The 22247-nt window shown below is 38.4% G+C and overlaps 1 protein-coding gene across 1 annotated transcript in view; it reads right to left on the bottom strand.

Moving 5' to 3' along the window:
- The window catches only part of LOC123752374 (uncharacterized), a 92367-nt gene that overhangs the window by 55260 nt on the left and 14860 nt on the right, over window positions 1-22247 (bottom strand). The window contains exon 2 of the mRNA XM_069307095.1: window positions 1668-1837. Within this exon, the coding sequence (XP_069163196.1) occupies window positions 1668-1837 (170 nt within the window). The remainder of the gene's footprint in view (window positions 1-1667; window positions 1838-22247) is intronic.

The raw sequence follows: 22247 nt of genomic DNA on the forward strand, positions 1-22247 counted from the left end.
TGCCCAAGCCACCTTTTGGGTGGCTTAATCTTCTCTCTCTCTCTCTCTCTCTCACCACCAGCAGAATACATTCTCGTACTCTACCTGCTGGACCTACCCTCACACTACCTTGCGTAGTGGTATATCTATGAAGCCTGGCATACAATATTTTCAGCACCATTTATATCATGTTCTCTACCACAACGTTAAATTGTCTGTTTGATTGTTTTGCACCCTGTAAGTAAATCAAGTTTCTTAGGAACTATTTTCAGTTTGTGATTTGTTAATTATTTTTTTCATATTAAAGTATTCAAATTATTCATTTTTATGTTTTATCCTGCATTTCCCACACCGTGAAGAAGTCAACATAGCAGTTTTATTTTAATTTGTTTTCACTTTTTTTGTTTATATGTTCGTGGCATTCTATCTGCCCTAAGCCACTGATCTAAGTGATATTACTGTAACACTATCAACACACAGAACAGTAAGAAACAGTAACACCATCATCACTCAGTACAGTAAGAAACAGTAACACCATCATCACACAGAACAGTAAGAAACAGTAACACCATCATCACACAGAACAGTAAGAAACAGTAACACCATCATCACACAGAACAGTAAGAAACAGTAACACCATCATCACTCAGTACAGTAAGAAACAGTAACACCATCATCACACAGAACAGTAAGAAACAGTAACACCATCATCACACAGAACAGTAAGAAACAGTAACACCATCATCACACAGAACAGTAAGAAACAGTAACACTATCAACACACAGTACAGTAAGAGACAGTAAAACTATCAACACACAGTACAGAAAGGCACAGTAACACGATCAACGCACAATACAGTGAAAGACAGTAACACCAGCAACACACAGATCCGTAAGAGACAGTAACACCACAAGTAACACCATCATCTCTCAGTATAGTAAGATAAAGAAAAACAATCATCACACAGTACAGAAAGAGACAGTATCACCATCATCACACAGTACAGTAAGAGACAGTATCAGCATCATCACACAGTACAGTAAGAGACAGAAGCAACAACATCCCACAGCACAGTAAGCTAAAGTATCACCATCAAGACACAGTACAGTAAGAGACAGTAACACCATCATCACACAGTACAGTAAGATACAGTAACATCATCACACACACAGCACAGTAAGATACAGTAACATCATCACACACAGTACAGTAATATGATCATTACACAGTACAGTAGGAGACAGCAACATCATCACACACACAGTACAGTAACATGATCATTACACAGTACAGTAGGAGACAGCAACATCAGCAGTAACACCTTCATCACACAGTACGGAAAGAGGCAGTAACACAATCATCTCATAGAATAGTTTACAGTAGCATAATCATTACACAGTACTGTAATAGACAGAAGCACCATGAACACACAATACTGTAATAGACAGAAGCACCATCAACACACAGTACTGTAATAGACAGAAGCACCATCATTACACAGTACTGTAATAGACAGAAGCACCATCAACACACAGTACTGTAAGTCAGTAGCATCACCAGTAACAGCATCATCACACAGTACAGTAAGTAAGTAACATCACCACACAATACAGTAAGAGACAATAACAGCACCAGTAACACCATCATCACACAGTATTCTCATATACAAATGACAGGGCACACTGACCAAGGAGCCACAGCCGAGGTAGTCGGGAGGTGACAGCAGCGTGTAGCTGTGGCAGGAGGTTGCGAGCTTGGTCGTCATCCACCAGAGCCAGGGACAGCTGCTCCAGGCTGGGAGGCAGCGCCGCCAACCCATCACCGCTCAGACAACCCTTGAACTCCTTCAGCTCACTCCTGTTCCAAGATATGAGTTCCTGACTATTTACGGCTCTCCACACTTACGGCTCTCCACACTTACGGCTCTCCACACTTACGGCTCTCCACACTTACGGCTCTCCACACTTACGGCTCTCCACACTTACCTAGAGTGACTTTCATCTTATACTGAGTGGTGCTGATCTGACTTATAAATTATGAGAACCAATTGGTGAAGTAGTTAGCGCCCTTACGTTACCACTTCACACGGGATAACTATCTGGGTTCGAGTCCCGGGAAGGATGGAATAATTGGGCAACGGTGCTCATTAATAGAGCGCTTAGTAGGTCGTGATAAAGAGGAAACTAAAAGGTTAAATATGTTGTTTAGCTGTAGGAGAGAGCTATTAAAATTGAAATTGAAATTGAAATAAGTTTATTGCGGTAACGTACACACAAAGGGATGAGGTAGCTCAAGCTATTCTCACCCCGTTTAGTACATCGTGTTAATACATACATAGACACACAACACAAAGAATAAACATATTACCGAACATTCTGAGAGATAAACATAAGCTGTAAAGAGGTAAACATGAGCTGTGGGAGGAGGTGCTCTGAGCTTTCAAATACTTAGCTATGGAAGGGAGACCTTTGCCTTCAAACACTGAACTCTGGGAGGAATAACACTTAGTCGGCAAACACAAAGCTGTAGGAAGTAGAAATAGTGTATTTGAAAATATGTGTTGTACCACATTGAGAAATAGTGGAACAGTGGGAGTTGACCTCATGCCGACCGTGACCTTATGTGCCTTACACCGCCATTGAAAGATGCCTGGATACTCACTCACCTATTGTGTAGCAGAACGAGTAAGGTAACTGGGATGCCTGTTTGCTAAGGTAGTTTATTGCAATGACAAAATAAAGAAGGGCGACCAGATCAAGCTGTAGCATGGAAGAGAAGGATAGGTTTTTAGAGAAGGTGATAGGGAAATGTGTTGAGAGGGACGTTTGGATGGAGAATTTGATCCTGGAAATAAAAAGAGATATATTTCAACAAATACAGGATGAGATTGAGAGACAAAAAAAAATGCTCGAGGACTAAGAACATAAGAACAAAGGTAATTGCAGATGGCCTATTAGCCCATACGAGGCAGCTCCAATTTATAACCACCAAGTTACGTGGTAACTGGCTCCACAAATCAACAAGAACTTAAGAACATAAGAAAAAAGGCAACTGCAGAAGGCCTATTGGCCCATACGAGGCAACTCCTATTTATAACCACCCAATCCCACACATATACATGTCCAACCCATGCTTGAAACAATCGAGGGACCCCACCTCCACAATGTTACGCGGTAATTGGATCCACAAATCAACAACCCTGTTACTGAACCAGTATTTACCAAAGTCTTTACTAAATCTATACTTATCCAATTTATACCCATTGTTTCGTGTTCTGTCTTGAGTTGATACTTTTAATACCCTATTAATATCCCCTTTGTTATGTCCATTCACCCACTTGTAAACCTCTATCATGTCACCCCTAACTCTTCGCCTTTCCAGTGAATGCAACTTAAGCTTTGTTAATCTTTCTTCATCTGAAAGATTTCTAATTTGGGGAATTAACTTTGTCATCCTACGCTGGACACGTTCAAGTGAATTTATATCCATTCTATAATATGGCGACCAAAACTGAACTGCATAATCTAAATGGGGCCTAACTAGAGCAAGATATAGCTTGAGAACCACACCAGGTGTCTTGTTATTAACGCTTCGATTAATAAATCCAAGTGTCCGATTCGCCTTATTACGAACATTTATGCATTGATCCTTTGTTTTAAATTCTTACTAATCATAACTCCCAGATCCCTTTCGCAATTCGACTTCGCAATCTTAACACCATCTAGCGTGTATCTTGTAACCCTATCATCATTACCTAACCTCAGAACTTTACATTTATCAGCATTAAACTGCATCTGCCAATCCTTCGACCATTTCAAAACCCTATCTAGATCAACTTGAAGTGAGAGTGAGTCCTCCTCCGAATTAATTTCCTTATCGATTTTCGTATCATCGGCAAATTTGCAAATGTTGCTACTCAAACCTGAATCTAAATCATTTATATATATTATAAACAACAGAGGTCCCAGGACAGAGCCCTGAGGTACTCCACTAACAACATTATCCCACTCTGACTTAACCCCATTTATACTAACTCTCTGTTTCCTTTGGAATAGCCATGCCCTAATCCAAATTAATATAGCACCCCCAATACCATGAGCTTCTATTTTTTTAATTAGTCTTTCATGTGGCACTGTATCAAAAGCTTTGCTAAAGTCAAGGTACACAACATCACAATCCTTACCACTATCAACTGCCTCAACTATGCTGGAGTAAAAAGTTAGCAAATTTGTTAAACATGAACGGCCATTTGTAAAACCATGTTGCGACTCATTTATTAATTTATGTTTTTCAAGATGGAGACGAATTGTATTTGCAATTATTGATTCAAGTAACTTTCCCACAATAGACGTTAGGCTAACTGGCCGATAGTTTGACGCAAGTGATCTATCTCCTTTCTTAAAAATTGGTACCACATTAGCTACCTTCCATGACTCTGGCACTCTGCCTGACTCTATTGATTTATTAAATATGGTAGACAGTGGCTCGGAAAGCTCCTCTTTGCATTCTTTAAGCACCCTGGCAAACACTTCATCCGGCCCTGGGGATTTGTTTGGTTTGAGTTTTTCTAATTGTTTAATTACATCCTCCCTGGTAACTGCTAAACTAGTCAACCTGTCCTCATCCCCACCCACATAGACTTGTTCGGCTGAAGACATATTGTTAAGTTCTTCTTTAGTAAATACAGATATAAAATATTTGTTAAAAATACTACTCATCTCCTTGTCATTATCCGTTATTTGACCTGTCTCAAATTTTAATGGACCCATCCTTTCCCTAGTCTTAGTTCGATATAACTGAAAAAAACCTTTAGGATTTGACTTTGCTTGCCTTGATATGCGAACTTCATAGTTTCTTTTTGCTTTCCTAATCTCTTTTTTAACATTTCTAACCAGTTGTATGAATTCAGTCAGTCAGGTGCAGTCACAGTGAGAGGTTGTGTTAGCCGGAGCTCCGATTCTAATAACATTATTATTGCAATAATGGAAGGATTAGTAAAAGATTTGGTGAGTCTGGTTGGAGCTCTGAGAGCAGAGATGGATTCCCTGCGGGAGGAGGTACGACGGCTACGACTTCGGGAGGAAACGAAGGAGGAGGCCAGTGTTGACGGGACCTCATTAAGGAGGACTGACGGGACCAGTATTAAGAAGACCTCGTCTTGGCAAGTTGTGAAAGACAAGGGTCTTAAGAAGACCTTGGCTAAACCGACAACTAATAGCCTACACCTAAGGACTTTTAATGCATTTGGCGTATTAGAGGACGAGTGCTGTGTTGAACCTGTTGTTCAACGAGGTGGCAAAGACAAAGTAACGAGGAGCATTGAAGCGCAGGTCCCTCAAACTGCTCGAAAGGAAAAGGTAGAATCAAAGCGAATTTTGGTTGTGGGAGATTCCCAGGTGAGGTATTTAGACAGAACGTTTTGTGCCAGAGATAGGGGGAACAGATTAAGGGTTTGCTATCCGGGAGCTGGAATTGGTGATATTGTTGGAAACATGAATGATATTATGACAGGAAATGGAAACAAACCCATTATTTGTATTAGTGCAAGGGGTAATGATGTTGGACGAGTTAGGAGTGAGGAACTAATACAGAGATTCAGGACAGCCATTGAATTAGTTAGGAGCAAGGGAGGAATCCCGATCATATGTGGCATTCTTCCAAGAAAGGGAGTAGGAAATGAATGGATATCGAGGGCACTTGGTGTCAATTGCCGGCTGGAAAGATATTGCAAATCAAATGCAATATCTTTCATAGACAACTGGGAACACTTCTATGGAAGAAATGAAATGTATGCTCGTGATGGGGTGCATCTATCGAGAGCTGGGGTTGTTGTTGTTGCGAACTCGTTGAAAGATGTGGTTAGAGGTGTTTGTTTGGGTTTAAACTGTTAGTAGATAGAGGTATGGGAATTGATTTGGAAGAAGGAGGTAATAAAAGTATGTGTTTGTGGGAGAAAGGAATTGGCAAAATGATCAGGGAAAGAGAAGGGCCTCAAAATAACAATTCACTTAGGGTATATTACACTAACAGTAGAAGTCTAAGAAATAAAATTAACGAATTAAATGCTCTTGTCTGCACAGAAAAAATAGATATTATTGCACTTACCGAAACGTGGATGAATGTAGAAAATAGAGAACTATTAGCTGAATATCAAATAAATGGATTTAAACTATTTCACACAGATAGATATATTAGACGAGGAGGGGGAGTAGCCATATATGTTAGGGACAATTTGAAATGTAGTCTCAAAGAGGGAATCAAAACTGAGCCACACACAGAAACTATTTGGATAGAATTATACGAAAAAGCAAATAATATTATAATAGGAGTTATATATAGGCCACCAAATTTAGACAGAATGGAAGCAAAGCATCTATGGGATGAAATATCTAGGGCATCTAGATCTAACAGTATTTACGTCATGGGTGACTTTAATTTTAGTGGAATAAACTGGTTGAACAAAACAGGGAATAGTGAAGCAGAAGATTTTCTAGAATTAATTGACGATTGCTTTCTTACGCAACACATTAAGGAACCAACACGGGAAAATAATATTTTAGATTTAGTGTTAACTAACAGGGAAACACAAATTAATGACATCGAAATAGGGAGTGAGCTAGGGAACAGTGATCACAAAGAAATCAGATTTAGCATAGAATGGAATAGACCTGTAGGAGAAAATTCTGTTAAAGTGCCAGATTTTCGAAAAGCTGATTTTGGTAGCCTTAGAAATTTTTTGGGTCAAATTGATTGGAAAGTCTTTGGTGTGGGGTGGGGGCCGGTCTTGGAGCGAGACATGAACCCAGCGATAGGTGACGTAAATGGGGATTTCGATGTGGATTCAATATATAACTTTTGTAAGAATATTCTAAACAAAGCACAAGAACGTAGTATACCATACAAATTGAATAGATCGAATACCAATGACCCAAAGTGGATAACAAAGAATTTGAAGAACCTTATAGGTAAAAAGAGAGCTTGGTACAAAAGGATTAAAAATGGGGAGGTCACTTTAGAACAGGAATTCGTACAACTGGTTAGAAATGTTAAAAAAGAGATAAGGAAAGCAAAAAGAAACTATGAAGTTCGCATAGCAGGGCAAGCAAAGACAAATCCTAAAGGGTTTTTTCAGTTATATCGTACTAAGACTAGGGAAAGGATAGGTCCATTAAAAACTGAGACAGGTCAAATAACAGATAGTGATGAAGAGATGAGTAGTATTTTTAATAAATATTTTGTATCTGTATTTACTAAAGAGGAACTTAACAATATGCCTTCAGCCGAACAAGTCTATGTGGGTGGGGACGAGGACAGGTTGACGAGTGTAACAGTTACCAGGGAGGATGTTCTTAAACAAATAGTAAAACTCAAACCAAACAAATCCCCAGGGCCGGATGAAGTGTTTGCCAGGGTGCTTAAAGAATGCAAAGAGGAGCTTTGTGACCCACTGTCTACCATATTTAATAAATCAATAGAGTCAGGCAGAGTGCCAGAGTTTTGGAAAGTTGCTAATGTGATACCAGTTTTTAAGAAAAGAGATAAATCACTTGCGTCTAACTATCGACCAATTAGCCTAACGTCTATTGTGGGAAAGTTACTCGAATCTATAATAGCAAATAAAATTCGTCTTCATCTTGAAAAACATAAATTAATAATTGAGTCGCAACATGGTTTTATAAATGGCCGTTCATGTTTAACAAATTTGTTATCTTTTTATTCTAGCATTGTTGAGGCAGTTGATAGTGGTAAGGACTGTGATGTTGTGTACCTTGACTTTAGCAAAGCTTTTGATACAGTGCCACATGAAAGACTGATTAAAAAGATAGAGTCTCATGGTATTGGGGGTGCTATATTAAGCTGGATTAGGGCATGGCTATACCAAAGGAAACAGAGAGTTAGTATAAATGGAGTTAAGTCAGAGTGGAAAAATGTTGTAAGTGGGGTGCCTCAGGGCTCTGTCCTGGGACCTCTGTTGTTTATAATATATATAAATGATTCAGATTCAGGTTTGAGTAGCAACATTTGCAAATTTGCCGATGATACGAAAATCGGTAGGGAAATTAATTCGGAGGAGGACTCACTATCACTTCAAGTTGATCTAGATAGGGTTTTGAAATGGTCAAAGGATTGGCAGATGCAGTTTAATGCTGATAAATGTAAAGTTCTGAGGTTAGGTAATGATGATAGAGTTACAAGATACGAGCTAGATGGTGTTGTGATTGCGAAGTCGGATTGCGAAAGGGATCTGGGAGTTATGATTAGTAAGAATTTAAAACAAAAGGATCAATGCATAAATGTTCGTAATAAGGCAAATCGGACACTTGGATTTATTAATCGCAGCGTTAGTAACAAGACACCTGGTGTGGTTCTCAAGCTATATCTTGCTCTAGTTAGGCCCCATTTAGATTATGCAGTTCAGTTTTGGTCGCCATATTATAGAATAGATATAAATTCACTTGAACGTGTCCAGCGTAGGATGACTAAGTTAATTCCCCAAATTAGAAATCTTTCATATGAAGAAAGATTAACAAAGCTTAAGTTGCATTCACTGGAAAGGAGAAGAGTTAGGGGGGACATGATAGAGGTTTACAAGTGGGTAAATGGACATAACAAAGGGGATATTAATCACCAGTCAGTCAGGTGAAGTCACAGTGAGAGGTTGTGTAAACCGGAGCTCCTGAGTGTTGTTATATTATCATAGCAATATGGAAGTTGTAGTGAAGGACCTGGTGACTCTAGTGGGAGCCCTGAGGACAGAGTTGGACTCTCTGCGGGAGGAGGTGCGTCAGCTTAAAGAACAACGAGAAGTAACGAAGGAGGAGACCAGTAGTAAAGGGACCTCGTCTTGGAGAGTTGCGAAAGACAGGGGCCTTAAGAAGACTTTGATAAAGCCGCCTTCAAACGCCATAGCAACTTCTAATTCATTTGACGTTTTGGAGGACGAGTGCTGTGGTGAGACTGCGGATCGCGCAAAAGGGAAAGCAACGAAGAGAAAGGAAGAGCAGGCCCCTCAGAAAGTAAAGGTACCTAAGCAAACATTAGTTGTGGGAGATTCCCAGATAAGGTATTTGGATAGAGCGTTTTGTGCTAGAGATAGGGGGAACAGGTTAAGGGTTTGCTATCCCGGAGCTGGCATTGGTGATATTATAAAAAACATGAATGATATTATGGCTGGTAATGGGAACAATCCCATTATTTGCATTAGCGTGGGAGGAAATGATGTTGGTCGAGTTAGGAGTGAGGAACTGATTCAGAGGTATAAAACAGCCATAGAATTAGTTAGGAGCAAGGGAGGAATCCCGATCATATGTGGCATTCTTCCAAGAAAGGGAGTGGGAAATGAATGGATATCGAGGGCACTTGGTGTCAATTGCCGGCTGGAAAGATATTGCAAATCAAATGCAATATCTTTCATAGACAACTGGGAACACTTCTATGGAAGAAATGAAATGTATGCTCGTGATGGGGTGCATCTATCGAGAGCTGGGGTTGTTGCTGTTGCGAACTCGTTGGAAGAAGTGGTTAGAGGTGTTTGTTTCGGTTTAAACTGTTAGTAGATAGAGGTATGGGAATTGATTTGGAGGAAGGAGGTAATAAAAGTATGTGTTTGTGGGAGAAAGGAATTGGCAAAACGATCAGGGAAAGAGAAGGTCCGCAAAATAACAATTCACTTAGGGTATATTACACTAACAGTAGAAGTCTAAGAAATAAAATTAACGAATTAAATGCTCTTGTCTGCACAGAAAAAATAGATATTATTGCACTTACCGAAACGTGGATGAATGTAGAAAATAGAGAACTATTAGCTGAATATCAAATATACGGATTTAAACTATTTCACACAGATAGATATATTAGACGAGGAGGTGGAGTAGCCATATATGTTAGGGACAATTTGAAATGTAGTCTCAAAGAGGGAATCAAAACAGAGCCACACACAGAAACTATTTGGATAGAATTAAACGAAAAAGCTAATAATATTATAATAGGAGTAATATATAGGCCACCAAATTTAGACAGAATGGAAGCAAAGCACCTATGGGATGAAATATCTAGAGCATCTAGATCTTACAGTATTTATGTCATGGGTGACTTTAATTTTAGCGGAATAAACTGGTTGAACAAAACAGGGAATAGTGAAGCAGAAGATTTTCTAGAATTAATTGACGATTGCTTTCTTACGCAACACATTAAGGAACCAACACGGGAAAATAATATTTTAGATTTAGTGTTAACTAACAGGGAAACGCAAATTAATGACATCGAAATAGGGAGTGAGCTAGGGAGCAGTGATCACAAAGAAATCAGATTTAGCATAGAATGGAATAGACCAGTAGGAGAAAATTCTGTTAAAGTGCCAGATTTTCGAAAAGCTGATTTTAATAGCCTAAGAAATTTTTTGGGTCAAATTGATTGGAAAGTCTTGGGTATGGGGTGTGGGCCGGTCTTGGAGCGAGACATGAACCCAGCGATAGGTGACTTAAATGGGGATTTCGATGTGGATTCAATATATAACTTATTTAAGAATATTCTAAACAAAGCACAGGAACGTAGTATACCATACAAATTGAATAGATCGAATACTAATGACCCAAAGTGGATAACAAAGAATTTGAAGAACCTTATAGGTAAAAAGAGAGCTTGGTACAAAAGGATTAAAAATGGGGAGGTCACTTTAGAACAGGAATTCGTACAACTGGTTAGAAATGTTAAAAAAGAGATAAGGAAAGCAAAAAGAAACTATGAAGTTCGCATAGCAGGGCAAGCAAAGACAAATCCTAAAGGGTTTTTTCAGTTATATCGTACTAAGACTAGGGAAAGGATAGGTCCATTAAAAACTGATACAGGTCAAATAACAGATAGTGATGAAGAGATGAGTAGTATTTTTAATAAATATTTTGTATCTGTATTTACTAAAGAGGAACTTAACAATATGCCTTCAGCTGAACAAGTCTATGTGGGTGGGGACGAGGACAGGTTGACGAGTTTAGCAGTTACCAGGGAGGATGTTCTTAAACAAATAGTAAAACTCAAACCAAACAAATCCCCAGGGCCGGATGAAGTGTTTGCCAGGGTGCTTAAAGAATGCAAAGAGGAGCTTTGTGACCCACTGTCAACCATATTTAATAAATCAATAGAGTCAGGCAGAGTGCCAGAGTTTTGGAAAGTTGCTAATGTGATACCAGTTTTTAAGAAAGGAGATAGATAAGAACATAAGAACATAAGAACAAAGGTAACTGCAGAAGGCCTATTGGCCCATACGAGGCAGCTCCTATTCTATAACCACCCAATCCCACTCATATACTTGTCCAAACCGTGCTTGAAACAATCGAGGGACCCCACCTCCACAATGTTACGTGGCAATTGGTTCCACAAATCAACAACCCTGTTACTGAACCAGTATTTACCCAAGTCTTTCCTAAATCTAAACTTATCCAATTTATATCCATTGTTTCGTGTTCTGTCCTGTGTTGATACTTTTAATACCCTATTAATATCCCCCCGGTTACATAAGAACATAAGAACAAAGGTAACTGCAGAAGGCCTATTGGCCCATACGAGGCAGCTCCTATTCTATAACCACCCAATCCCACTCATATACTTGTCCAACCCGTGCTTGAAACAATCGAGGGACCCCACCTCCACAATGTTACGCGGCAATTGGTTCCACAAATCAACAACCCTGTTACTGAACCAGTATTTACCCAAGTCTTTCCTAAATCTAAACTTATCCAATTTATATCCATTGTTTCGTGTTCTGTCCTGTGTTGATACTTTTAATACCCTATTAATATCCCCCCGGTTATGTCCATTCATCCACTTGTAAACCTCTATCATGTCACCCCTAACTCTTCGCCTTTCCAGTGAATGCAACTTAAGCTTTGTTAATCTTTCTTCATATGAAAGATTTCTAATTTGGGGAATTAACTTAGTCATCCTACGCTGGACACGTTCAAGTGAATTTATATCCATTCTATAATATGGCGACCAAAACTGAACTGCATAATCTAAATGGGGCCTAACTAGAGCAAGATATAGCTTGAGAACCACACCAGGTGTCTTGTTACTAACGCTGCGATTAATAAATCCAAGTGTCCGATTTGCCTTATTACGAACATTTATGCATTGATCCTTTTGTTTTAAATTCTTACTAATCATAACTCCCAGATCCCTTTCGCAATCCGACTTCGCAATCACAACACCATCTAGCTCGTATCTTGTAACTCTATCATCATTACCTAACCTCAGAACTTTACATTTATCAGCATTAAACTGCATCTGCCAATCCTTTGACCATTTCAAAACCCTATCTAGATCAACTTGAAGTGATAGTGAGTCCTCCTCCGAATTAATTTCCCTACCGATTTTCGTATCATCGGCAAATTTGCAAATGTTGCTACTCAAACCTGAATCTAAATCATTTATATATATTATAAACAACAGAGGTCCCAGGACAGAGCCTTGAGGCACTCCACTTACAACATTTTCCCACTCTGACTTGATTCCATTTATACTAACTCTCTGTTTCCTTTGGTATAGCCATGCCCTAATCCAGCTTAATATAGCACCCCCAATACCATGAGACTCTATTTTTTTAATCAGTCTTTCATGTGGCACTGTATCAAAAGCTTTGCTAAAGTCAAGGTATACAACATCGCAATCCTTACCACTATCAACTGCCTCAACAATGCTAGAATAAAAAGATAACAAATTTGTTAAACATGAACGGCCATTTATAAAACCATGTTGCGACTCAATTATTAATTTATGTTTTTCAAGATGAAGACGAATTTTATTTGCTATTATAGATTCGAGTAACTTTCCCACAATAGACGTTAGGCTAATTGGTCGATAGTTAGACGCAAGTGATCTATCTCCTTTCTTAAAAACTGGTATCACATTAGCAACTTTCCAAAACTCTGGCACTCTGCCTGACTCTATTGATTTATTAAATATGGTTGACAGTGGGTCACAAAGCTCCTCTTTGCATTCTTTAAGCACCCTAGCAAACACTTCATCCGGCCCTGGGGATTTGTTTGGTTTGAGTTTTACTATTTGTTTAAGAACATCCTCCCTGGTAACTGCTAAACTCGTCAACCTGTCCTCGTCCCCACCCACATAGACTTGTTCGGCTGAAGGCATATTGTTAAGTTCCTCTTTAGTAAATACAGATACAAAATATTTATTAAAAATACTACTCATCTCTTCATCACTATCTGTTATTTGACCTGTCTCAGTTTTTAATGGACCTATCCTTTCCCTAGTCTTAGTACGATATAACTGAAAAAACCCTTTAGGATTTTTCTTTGCTTGCCCTGCTATGCGAACTTCATAGTTTCTTTTTGCTTTCCTTATCTCTTTTTTAACATTTCTAACCAGTTGTACGAATTCCTGTTCTAAAGTGACCTCCCCATTTTTAATCCTTTTGTACCAAGCTCTCTTTTTACCTATAAGGTTCTTCAAATTCTTTGTTATCCACTTTGGGTCATTAGTATACGATCTATTCAATTTGTATGGTATACTACGTTCCTGTGCTTTGTTTAGAATATTCTTAAATAAGTTATATATTGAATCCACATCGAAATCCCCATTTAAGTCACCTATCGCTGGGTTCATGTCTCGCTCCAAGACCGGCCCACACCCCATACCCAAGCCTTTCCAATCAATTTGACCCAAAAAATTTCTTAGGCTATTAAAATCAGCTTTTCGAAAATCTGGCACTTTAACAGAATTTTCTCCTACTGGTCTATTCCATTCTATGCTAAATCTGATTTCTTTGTGATCACTGCTCCCTAGCTCACTCCCTATTTCGATGTCATTAATTTGCGTTTCCCTGTTAGTTAACACTAAATCTAAAATATTATTTTCCCGTGTTGGTTCCTTAATGTGTTGCGTAAGAAAGCAATCGTCAATTAATTCTAGAAAATCTTCTGCTTCACTATTCCCTGTTTTGTTCAGCCAGTTTATTCCGCTAAAATTAAAGTCACCCATGACATAAATACTGTTAGATCTAGATGCTCTAGATATTTCATCCCATAGATGCTTTGCTTCCATTCTGTCTAAATTTGGTGGCCTATATATTACTCCTATTATAATATTATTAGCTTTTTCGTTTAATTCAATCCAAATAGTTTCTGTGTGTGGCTCTGTTTTGATTCCCTCTTTGAGACTACATTTCAAATTGTCCCTAACATATATGGCTACTCCACCTCCTCGTCTAATATATCTATCTGTGTGAAATAGTTTAAATCCATATATTTGATATTCAGCTAATAGTTCTCTATTTTCTACATTCATCCACGTTTCGGTAAGTGCAATAATATCTATTTTTTCTGTGCAGACAAGAGCATTTAATTCGTTAATTTTATTTCTTAGACTTCTACTGTTAGTGTAATATACCCTAAGTGAATTGTTATTTTGCGGACCTTCTCTTTCCCTGATCGTTTTGCCAATTCCTTTCTCCCACAAACACATACTTTTATTACCTCCTTCCTCCAAATCAATTCCCATACCTCTATCTACTAACAGTTTAAACCCAAACAAACACCTCTAACCACTTCTTCTAGCGAGTTCGCAACAGCAACAACCCCAGCTCTCGATAGATGCACCCCATCACGAGCATACATTTCATTTCTTCCATAGAAGTGTTCCCAGTTGTCTATGAAAGATATTGCATTTGATTTGCAATATCTTTCCAGCCGGCAATTGACACCAAGTGCCCTCGATATCCATTCATTTCCCACTCCCTTTCTTGGAAGAATGCCACATATGATCGGGATTCCTCCCTTGCTCCTAACTAACTCTATGGCTGTTTTATACCTCTGAATCAGTTCCTCACTCCTGACTCGACCAACATCATTTCCTCCCACGCTAATGCAAATAATGGGATTGTTCCCATTACCAGCCATAATATCATTCATGTTGTTTATAATATCACCAATGCCAGCTCCGGGATAGCAAACCCTTAACCTGTTCCCCCTATCTCTAGCACAAAACGTTCTATCCAAAACGCAAGATCGTTAGATCGTTGATCTAACGATCTTGCTTGCAAGATCGTTGCAAGCAAGGTTAGACGCAAGATCACTTGCGTCTAACTATCGACCAATTAGCCTAACGTCTATTGTGGGAAAGTTACTCGAATCTATAATAGCAAATAAAATTCGTCTTCATCTTGAAAAACATAAATTAATAATTGAGTCTCAACATGGTTTTATAAATGGCCGTTCATGTTTAACAAATTTGTTATCTTTTTATTCTAGCATTGTTGAGGCAGTTGATAGTGGTAAGGACTGTGATGTTGTGTACCTTGACTTTAGAACATAAGAACATAAGAACAAAGGTAACTGCAGAAGGCCTATTGGCCCATACGAGGCAGCTCCTATTCTATAACCACCCAATCCCACTCATATACTTGTCCAACCCGTGCTTGAAACAATCGAGGGACCCCACCTCCACAATGTTACGCGGCAATTGGTTCCACAAATCAACAACCCTGTTACTGAACCAGTATTTACCCAAGTCTTTCCTAAATCTAAACTTATCCAATTTATATCCATTGTTTCGTGTTCTGTCCTGTGTTGATACTTTTAATACCCTATTAATATCCCCCCGGTTATGTCCATTCATCCACTTGTAAACCTCTATCATGTCACCCCTAACTCTTCGCCTTTCCAGTGAATGCAACTTAAGCTTTGTTAATCTTTCTTCATATGAAAGATTTCTAATTTGGGGAATTAACTTAGTCATCCTACGCTGGACACGTTCAAGTGAATTTATATCCATTCTATAATATGGCGACCAAAACTGAACTGCATAATCTAAATGGGGCCTAACTAGAGCAAGATATAGCTTGAGAACCACACCAGGTGTCTTGTTACTAACGCTGCGATTAATAAATCCAAGTGTCCGATTTGCCTTATTACGAACATTTATGCATTGATCCTTTTGTTTTAAATTCTTACTAATCATAACTCCCAGATCCCTTTCGCAATCCGACTTCGCAATCACAACACCATCTAGCTCGTATCTTGTAACTCTATCATCATTACCTAACCTCAGAACTTTACATTTATCAGCATTAAACTGCATCTGCCAATCCTTTGACCATTTCAAAACCCTATCTAGATCAACTTGAAGTGATAGTGAGTCCTCCTCCGAATTAATTTCCCTACCGATTTTCGTATCATCGGCAAATTTGCAAATGTTGCTACTCAAACCTGAATCTAAATCATTTATATATATTATAAACAACAGAGGTCCCAGGACAGAGCCTTGAGGCACTCCACTTACAACATTTTCCCACTCTGACTTGATTCCATTTATACTAACTCTCTGTTTCCTTTGGTATAGCCATGCCCTAATCCAGCTTAATATAGCACCCCCAATACCATGAGACTCTATCTTTTTAATCAGTCTTTCATGTGGCACTGTATCAAAAGCTTTGCTAAAGTCAAGGTATACAACATCGCAATCCTTACCACTATCAACTGCCTCAACAATGCTAGAATAAAAAGATAACAAATTTGTTAAACATGAACGGCCATTTATAAAACCATGTTGCGACTCAATTATTAATTTATGTTTTTCAAGATGAAGACGAATTTTATTTGCTATTATGGATTCAAGTAACTTTCCCACAATAGACGTTAGGCTAATTGGTCGATAGTTAGACGCAAGTGATCTATCTCCTTTCTTAAAAACTGGTATCACATTAGCAACTTTCCAAAACTCTGGCACTCTGCCTGACTCTATTGATTTATTAAATATGGTTGACAGTGGGTCACAAAGCTCCTCTTTGCATTCTTTAAGCACCCTGGCAAACACTTCATCCGGCCCTGGGGATTTGTTTGGTTTAAGTTTTACTATTTGTTTAAGAACATCCTCCCTGGTAACTGCTAAACTCGTCAACCTGTCCTCGTCCCCACCCACATAGACTTGTTCGGCTGAAGGCATATTGTTAAGTTCCTCTTTAGTAAATACAGATACAAAATATTTATTAAAAATACTACTCATCTCTTCATCACTATCTGTTATTTGACCTGTCTCAGTTTTTAATGGACCTATCCTTTCCCTAGTCTTGGTACGATATAACTGAAAAAACCCTTTAGGATTTGTCTTTGCTTGCCCTGCTATGCGAACTTCATAGTTCCTTTTTGCTTTCCTTATCTCTTTTTTAACATTTCTAACCAGTTGTACGAATTCCTGTTCTAAAGTGACCTCCCCATTTTTAATCCTTTTGTACCAAGCTCTCTTTTTACCTATAAGGTTCTTCAAATTCTTTGTTATCCACTTTGGGTCATTAGTATTCGATCTATTCAATTTGTATGGTATACTACGTTCCTGTGCTTTGTTTAGAATATTCTTAAATAAGTTATATATTGAATCCACATCGAAATCCCCATTTAAGTTACCTATCGCTGGGTTCATGTCTCGCTCCAAGACCGACCCACACCCCATACCCAAGACTTTCCAATCAATTTGACCCAAAAAATTTCTTAGGCTATTAAAATCAGCTTTTCGAAAATCTGGCACTTTAACAGAATTTTCTCCTACTGGTTTATTCCATTCTATGCTAAATCTGATTTCTTTGTGATCACTGCTCCCTAGCTCACTCCCTATTTCGATGTCATTAATTTGCGTTTCCCTGTTAGTTAACACTAAATCTAAAATATTATTTTCCCGTGTTGGTTCCTTAATGTGTTGCGTAAGAAAGCAATCGTCAATTAATTCTAGAAAATCTTCTGCTTCACTATTCCCTGTTTTGTTCAACCAGTTTATTCCGCTAAAATTATAGTCACCCATGACATAAATACTGTTAGATCTAGATGCTCTAGATATTTCATCCCATAGATGCTTTGCTTCCATTCTGTCTAAATTTGGTGGCCTATATATTACTCCTATTATAATATTATTAGCTTTTTCGTTTAATTCAATCCAAATAGTTTCTGTGTGTGGCTCTGTTTTGATTCCCTCTTTGAGACTACATTTCAAATTGTCCCTAACATATATGGCTACTCCACCTCCTCGTCTAATATATCTATCTGTGTGAAATAGTTTAAATCCATATATTTGATATTCAGCTAATAGTTCTCTATTTTCTACATTCATCCACGTTTCGGTAAGGGCAATAATATCTATTTTTTCTGTGCAGACAAGAGCATTTAATTCGTTAATTTTATTTCTTAGACTTCTACTGTTAGTGTAATATACCCTAAGTGAATTGTTATTTTGCGGACCTTCTCTTTCCCTGATCGTTTTGCCAATTCCTTTCTCCCACAAACACATACTTTTATTACCTCCTTCCTCCAAATCAATTCCCATACCTCTATCTACTAACAGTTTAAACCCAAACAAACACCTCTAACCACTTCTTCTAGCGAGTTCGCAACAGCAACAACCCCAGCTCTCGATAGATGCACCCCATCACGAGCATACATTTCATTTCTTCCATAGAAGTGTTCCCAGTTGTCTATGAAAGATATTGCATTTGATTTGCAATATCTTTCCAGCCGGCAATTGACACCAAGTGCCCTCGATATCCATTCATTTCCCACTCCCTTTCTTGGAAGAATGCCACATATGATCGGGATTCCTCCCTTGCTCCTAACTAACTCTATATCTTTAGCAAAGCTTTTGATACAGTGCCACATGAAAGACTGATTAAAAAGATAGAGTCTCATGGTATTGGGGGTGCTATATTAAGCTGGATTAGGGCATGTCTATACCAAAGGAAACAGAGAGTTAGTATAAATGGAATCAAGTCAGAGTGGGAAAATGTTGTAAGTGGAGTGCCTCAAGGCTCTGTCCTGGGACCTCTGTTGTTTATAATATATATAAATGATTTAGATTCAGGTTTGAGTAGCAACATTTGCAAATTTGCCGATGATACGAAAATCGGTAGGGAAATTAATTCGGAGGAGGACTCACTATCACTTCAAGTTGATCTAGATAGGGTTTTGAAATGGTCAAAGGATTGGCAGATGCAGTTTAATGCTGATAAATGTAAAGTTCTGAGGTTAGGTAATGATGATAGAGTTACAAGATACGAGCTAGATGGTGTTGTGATTGCGAAGTCGGATTGCGAAAGGGATCTGGGAGTTATGATTAGTAAGAATTTAAAACAAAAGGATCAATGCATAAATGTTCGTAATAAGGCAAATCGGACACTTGGATTTATTAATCGCAGCGTTAGTAACAAGACACCTGGTGTGGTTCTCAAGCTATATCTTGCTCTAGTTAGGCCCCATTTAGATTATGCAGTTCAGTTTTGGTCGCCATATTATAGAATAGATATAAATTCACTTGAACGTGTCCAGCGTAGGATGACTAAGTTAATTCCCCAAATTAGAAATCTTTCATATGAAGAAAGATTAACAAAGCTTAAGTTGCATTCACTGGAAAGGAGAAGAGTTAGGGGGGACATGATAGAGGTTTACAAGTGGGTGAATGGACATAACAAGGGGGATATTAATAGGGTATTAAAAGTATCAACACAGGACAGAACACGAAACAATGGGTATAAATTGGATAAGTTTAGATTTAGGAAAGACTTGGGTAAATACTGGTTCAGTAACAGGGTTGTTGATTTGTGGAACCAATTGCCGCGTAACGTGGTGGAGGTGGGGTCCCTCGATTGTTTCAAGCTCGGATTGGACAAGTATATGAGTGGGATTGGGTGGTTATAGAATAGGAGCTGCCTCGAATGGGCCAATAGGCCTTCTGCAGTTACCTTTGTTCTTATGTTCTTATGTTATGTTCTTCTTATGTAATAGGGTATTAAAAGTATCAACACAAGACAGAACACGAAACAATGGGTATAAATTGGATAAGTTTAGATTTAAGAACATACGAACATAAGAACAAAGGTAACTGCAGAAGGCCTATTGGCCCATGCGAGGCAGCTCCTATTCTATAACCACCCAATCCCACTCATATACTTGTCCAACCCGTGCTTGAAACAATCGAGGGACCCCACCTCCACAATGTTACGCGGCAATTGGTTCCACAAATCAACAACCCTGTTACTGAACCAGTATTTACCCAAGTCTTTCCTAAATCTAAACTTATCCAATTTATACCCATTGTTTCGTGTTCTGTCCTGTGTTGATACTTTTAATACCCTATTAATATCCCCCCGGTTATGTCCATTCATCCACTTGTAAACCTCTATCATGTCACCCCTAACTCTTCGCCTTTCCAGTGAATGCAACTTAAGCTTTGTTAATCTTTCTTCATATGAAAGATTTCTAATTTGGGGAATTAACTTAGTCATCCTACGCTGGACACGTTCAAGTGAATTTTTATCCATTCTATAATATGGCGACCAAAACTGAACTGCATAATCTAAATGGGGCCTAACTAGAGCAAGATATAGCTTGAGAACCACACCAGGTGTCTTGTTACTAACGCTGCGATTAATAAATCCAAGTGTCCGATTTGCCTTATTACGAACATTTATGCATTGATCCTTTTGTTTTAAATTCTTACTAATCATAACTCCCAGATCCCTTTCGCAATCCGACTTCGCAATCACAACACCATCTAGCTCGTATCTTGTAACTCTATCATCATTACCTAACCTCAGAACTTTACATTTATCAGCATTAAACTGCATCTGCCAATCCTTTGACCATTTCAAAACCCTATCTAGATCAACTTGAAGTGATAGTGAGTCCTCCTCCGAATTAATTTCCCTACCGATTTTCGTATCATCGGCAAATTTGCAAATGTTGCTACTCAAACCTGAATCTAAATCATTTATATATATTATAAACAACAGAGGTCCCAGGACAGAGCCTTGAGGCACTCCACTTACAACATTTTCCCACTCTGACTTGATTCCATTTATACTAACTCTCTGTTTCCTTTGGTATAGCCATGCCCTAATCCAGCTTAATATAGCACCCCCAATACCATGAGACTCTATCTTTTTAATCAGTCTTTCATGTGGCACTGTATCAAAAGCTTTGCTAAAGTCAAGGTATACAACATCGCAATCCTTACCACTATCAACTGCCTCAACAATGCTAGAATAAAAAGATAACAAATTTGTTAAACATGAACGGCCATTTATAAAACCATGTTGCGACTCAATTATTAATTTATGTTTTTCAAGATGAAGACGAATTTTATTTGCTATTATAGATTCGAGTAACTTTCCCACAATAGACGTTAGGCTAATTGGTCGATAGTTAGACGCAAGTGATCTATCTCCTTTCTTAAAAACTGGTATCACATTAGCAACTTTCCAAAACTCCGGCACTCTGCCTGACTCTATTGATTTATTAAATATGGTTGACAGTGGGTCACAAAGCTCCTCTTTGCATTCTTTAAGCACCCTGGCAAACACTTCATCCGGCCCTGGGGATTTGTTTGGTTTGAGTTTTACTATTTGTTTAAGAACATCCTCCCTGGTAACTGTTAAACTCGTCAACCTGTCCTCGTCCCCACCCACATAGACTTGTTCGGCTGAAGGCATATTGTTAAGTTCCTCTTTAGTAAATACAGATACAAAATATTTATTAAAAATACTACTCATCTCTTCATCACTATCTGTTATTTGACCTGTCTCAGTTTTTAATGGACCTATCCTTTCCCTAGTCTTAGTACGATATAACTGAAAAAACCCTTTAGGATTTGTCTTTGCTTGCCCTGCTATGCGAACTTCATAGTTTCTTTTTGCTTTCCTTATCTCTTTTTTAACATTTCTAACCAGTTGTACGAATTCCTGTTCTAAAGTGACCTCCCCATTTTTAATCCTTTTGTACCAAGCTCTCTTTTTACCTATAAGGTTCTTCAAATTCTTTGTTATCCACTTTGGGTCATTAGTATACGATCTATTCAATTTGTATGGTATACTACGTTCCTGTGCTTTGTTTAGAATATTCTTAAATAAGTTATATATTGAATCCACATCGAAATCCCCATTTAAGTCACCTATCGCTGGGTTCATGTCTCGCTCCAAGACCGGCCCACACCCCATACCCAAGACTTTCCAATCAATTTGACCCAAAAAATTTCTTAGGCTATTAAAATCAGCTTTTCGAAAATCTGGCACTTTAACAGAATTTTCTCCTACTGGTCTATTCCATTCTATGCTAAATCTGATTTCTTTGTGATCACTGCTCCCTAGCTCACTCCCTATTTCGATGTCATTAATTTGCGTTTCCCTGTTAGTTAACACTAAATCTAAAATATTATTTTCCCGTGTTGGTTCCTTAATGTGTTGCGTAAGAAAGCAATCGTCAATTAATTCTAGAAAATCTTC

This window comes from Procambarus clarkii, chromosome 59 (assembly GCF_040958095.1).
Source record: "Procambarus clarkii isolate CNS0578487 chromosome 59, FALCON_Pclarkii_2.0, whole genome shotgun sequence".
In the NCBI taxonomy this organism is placed as follows: Eukaryota; Metazoa; Arthropoda; class Malacostraca; order Decapoda; family Cambaridae; genus Procambarus; species Procambarus clarkii.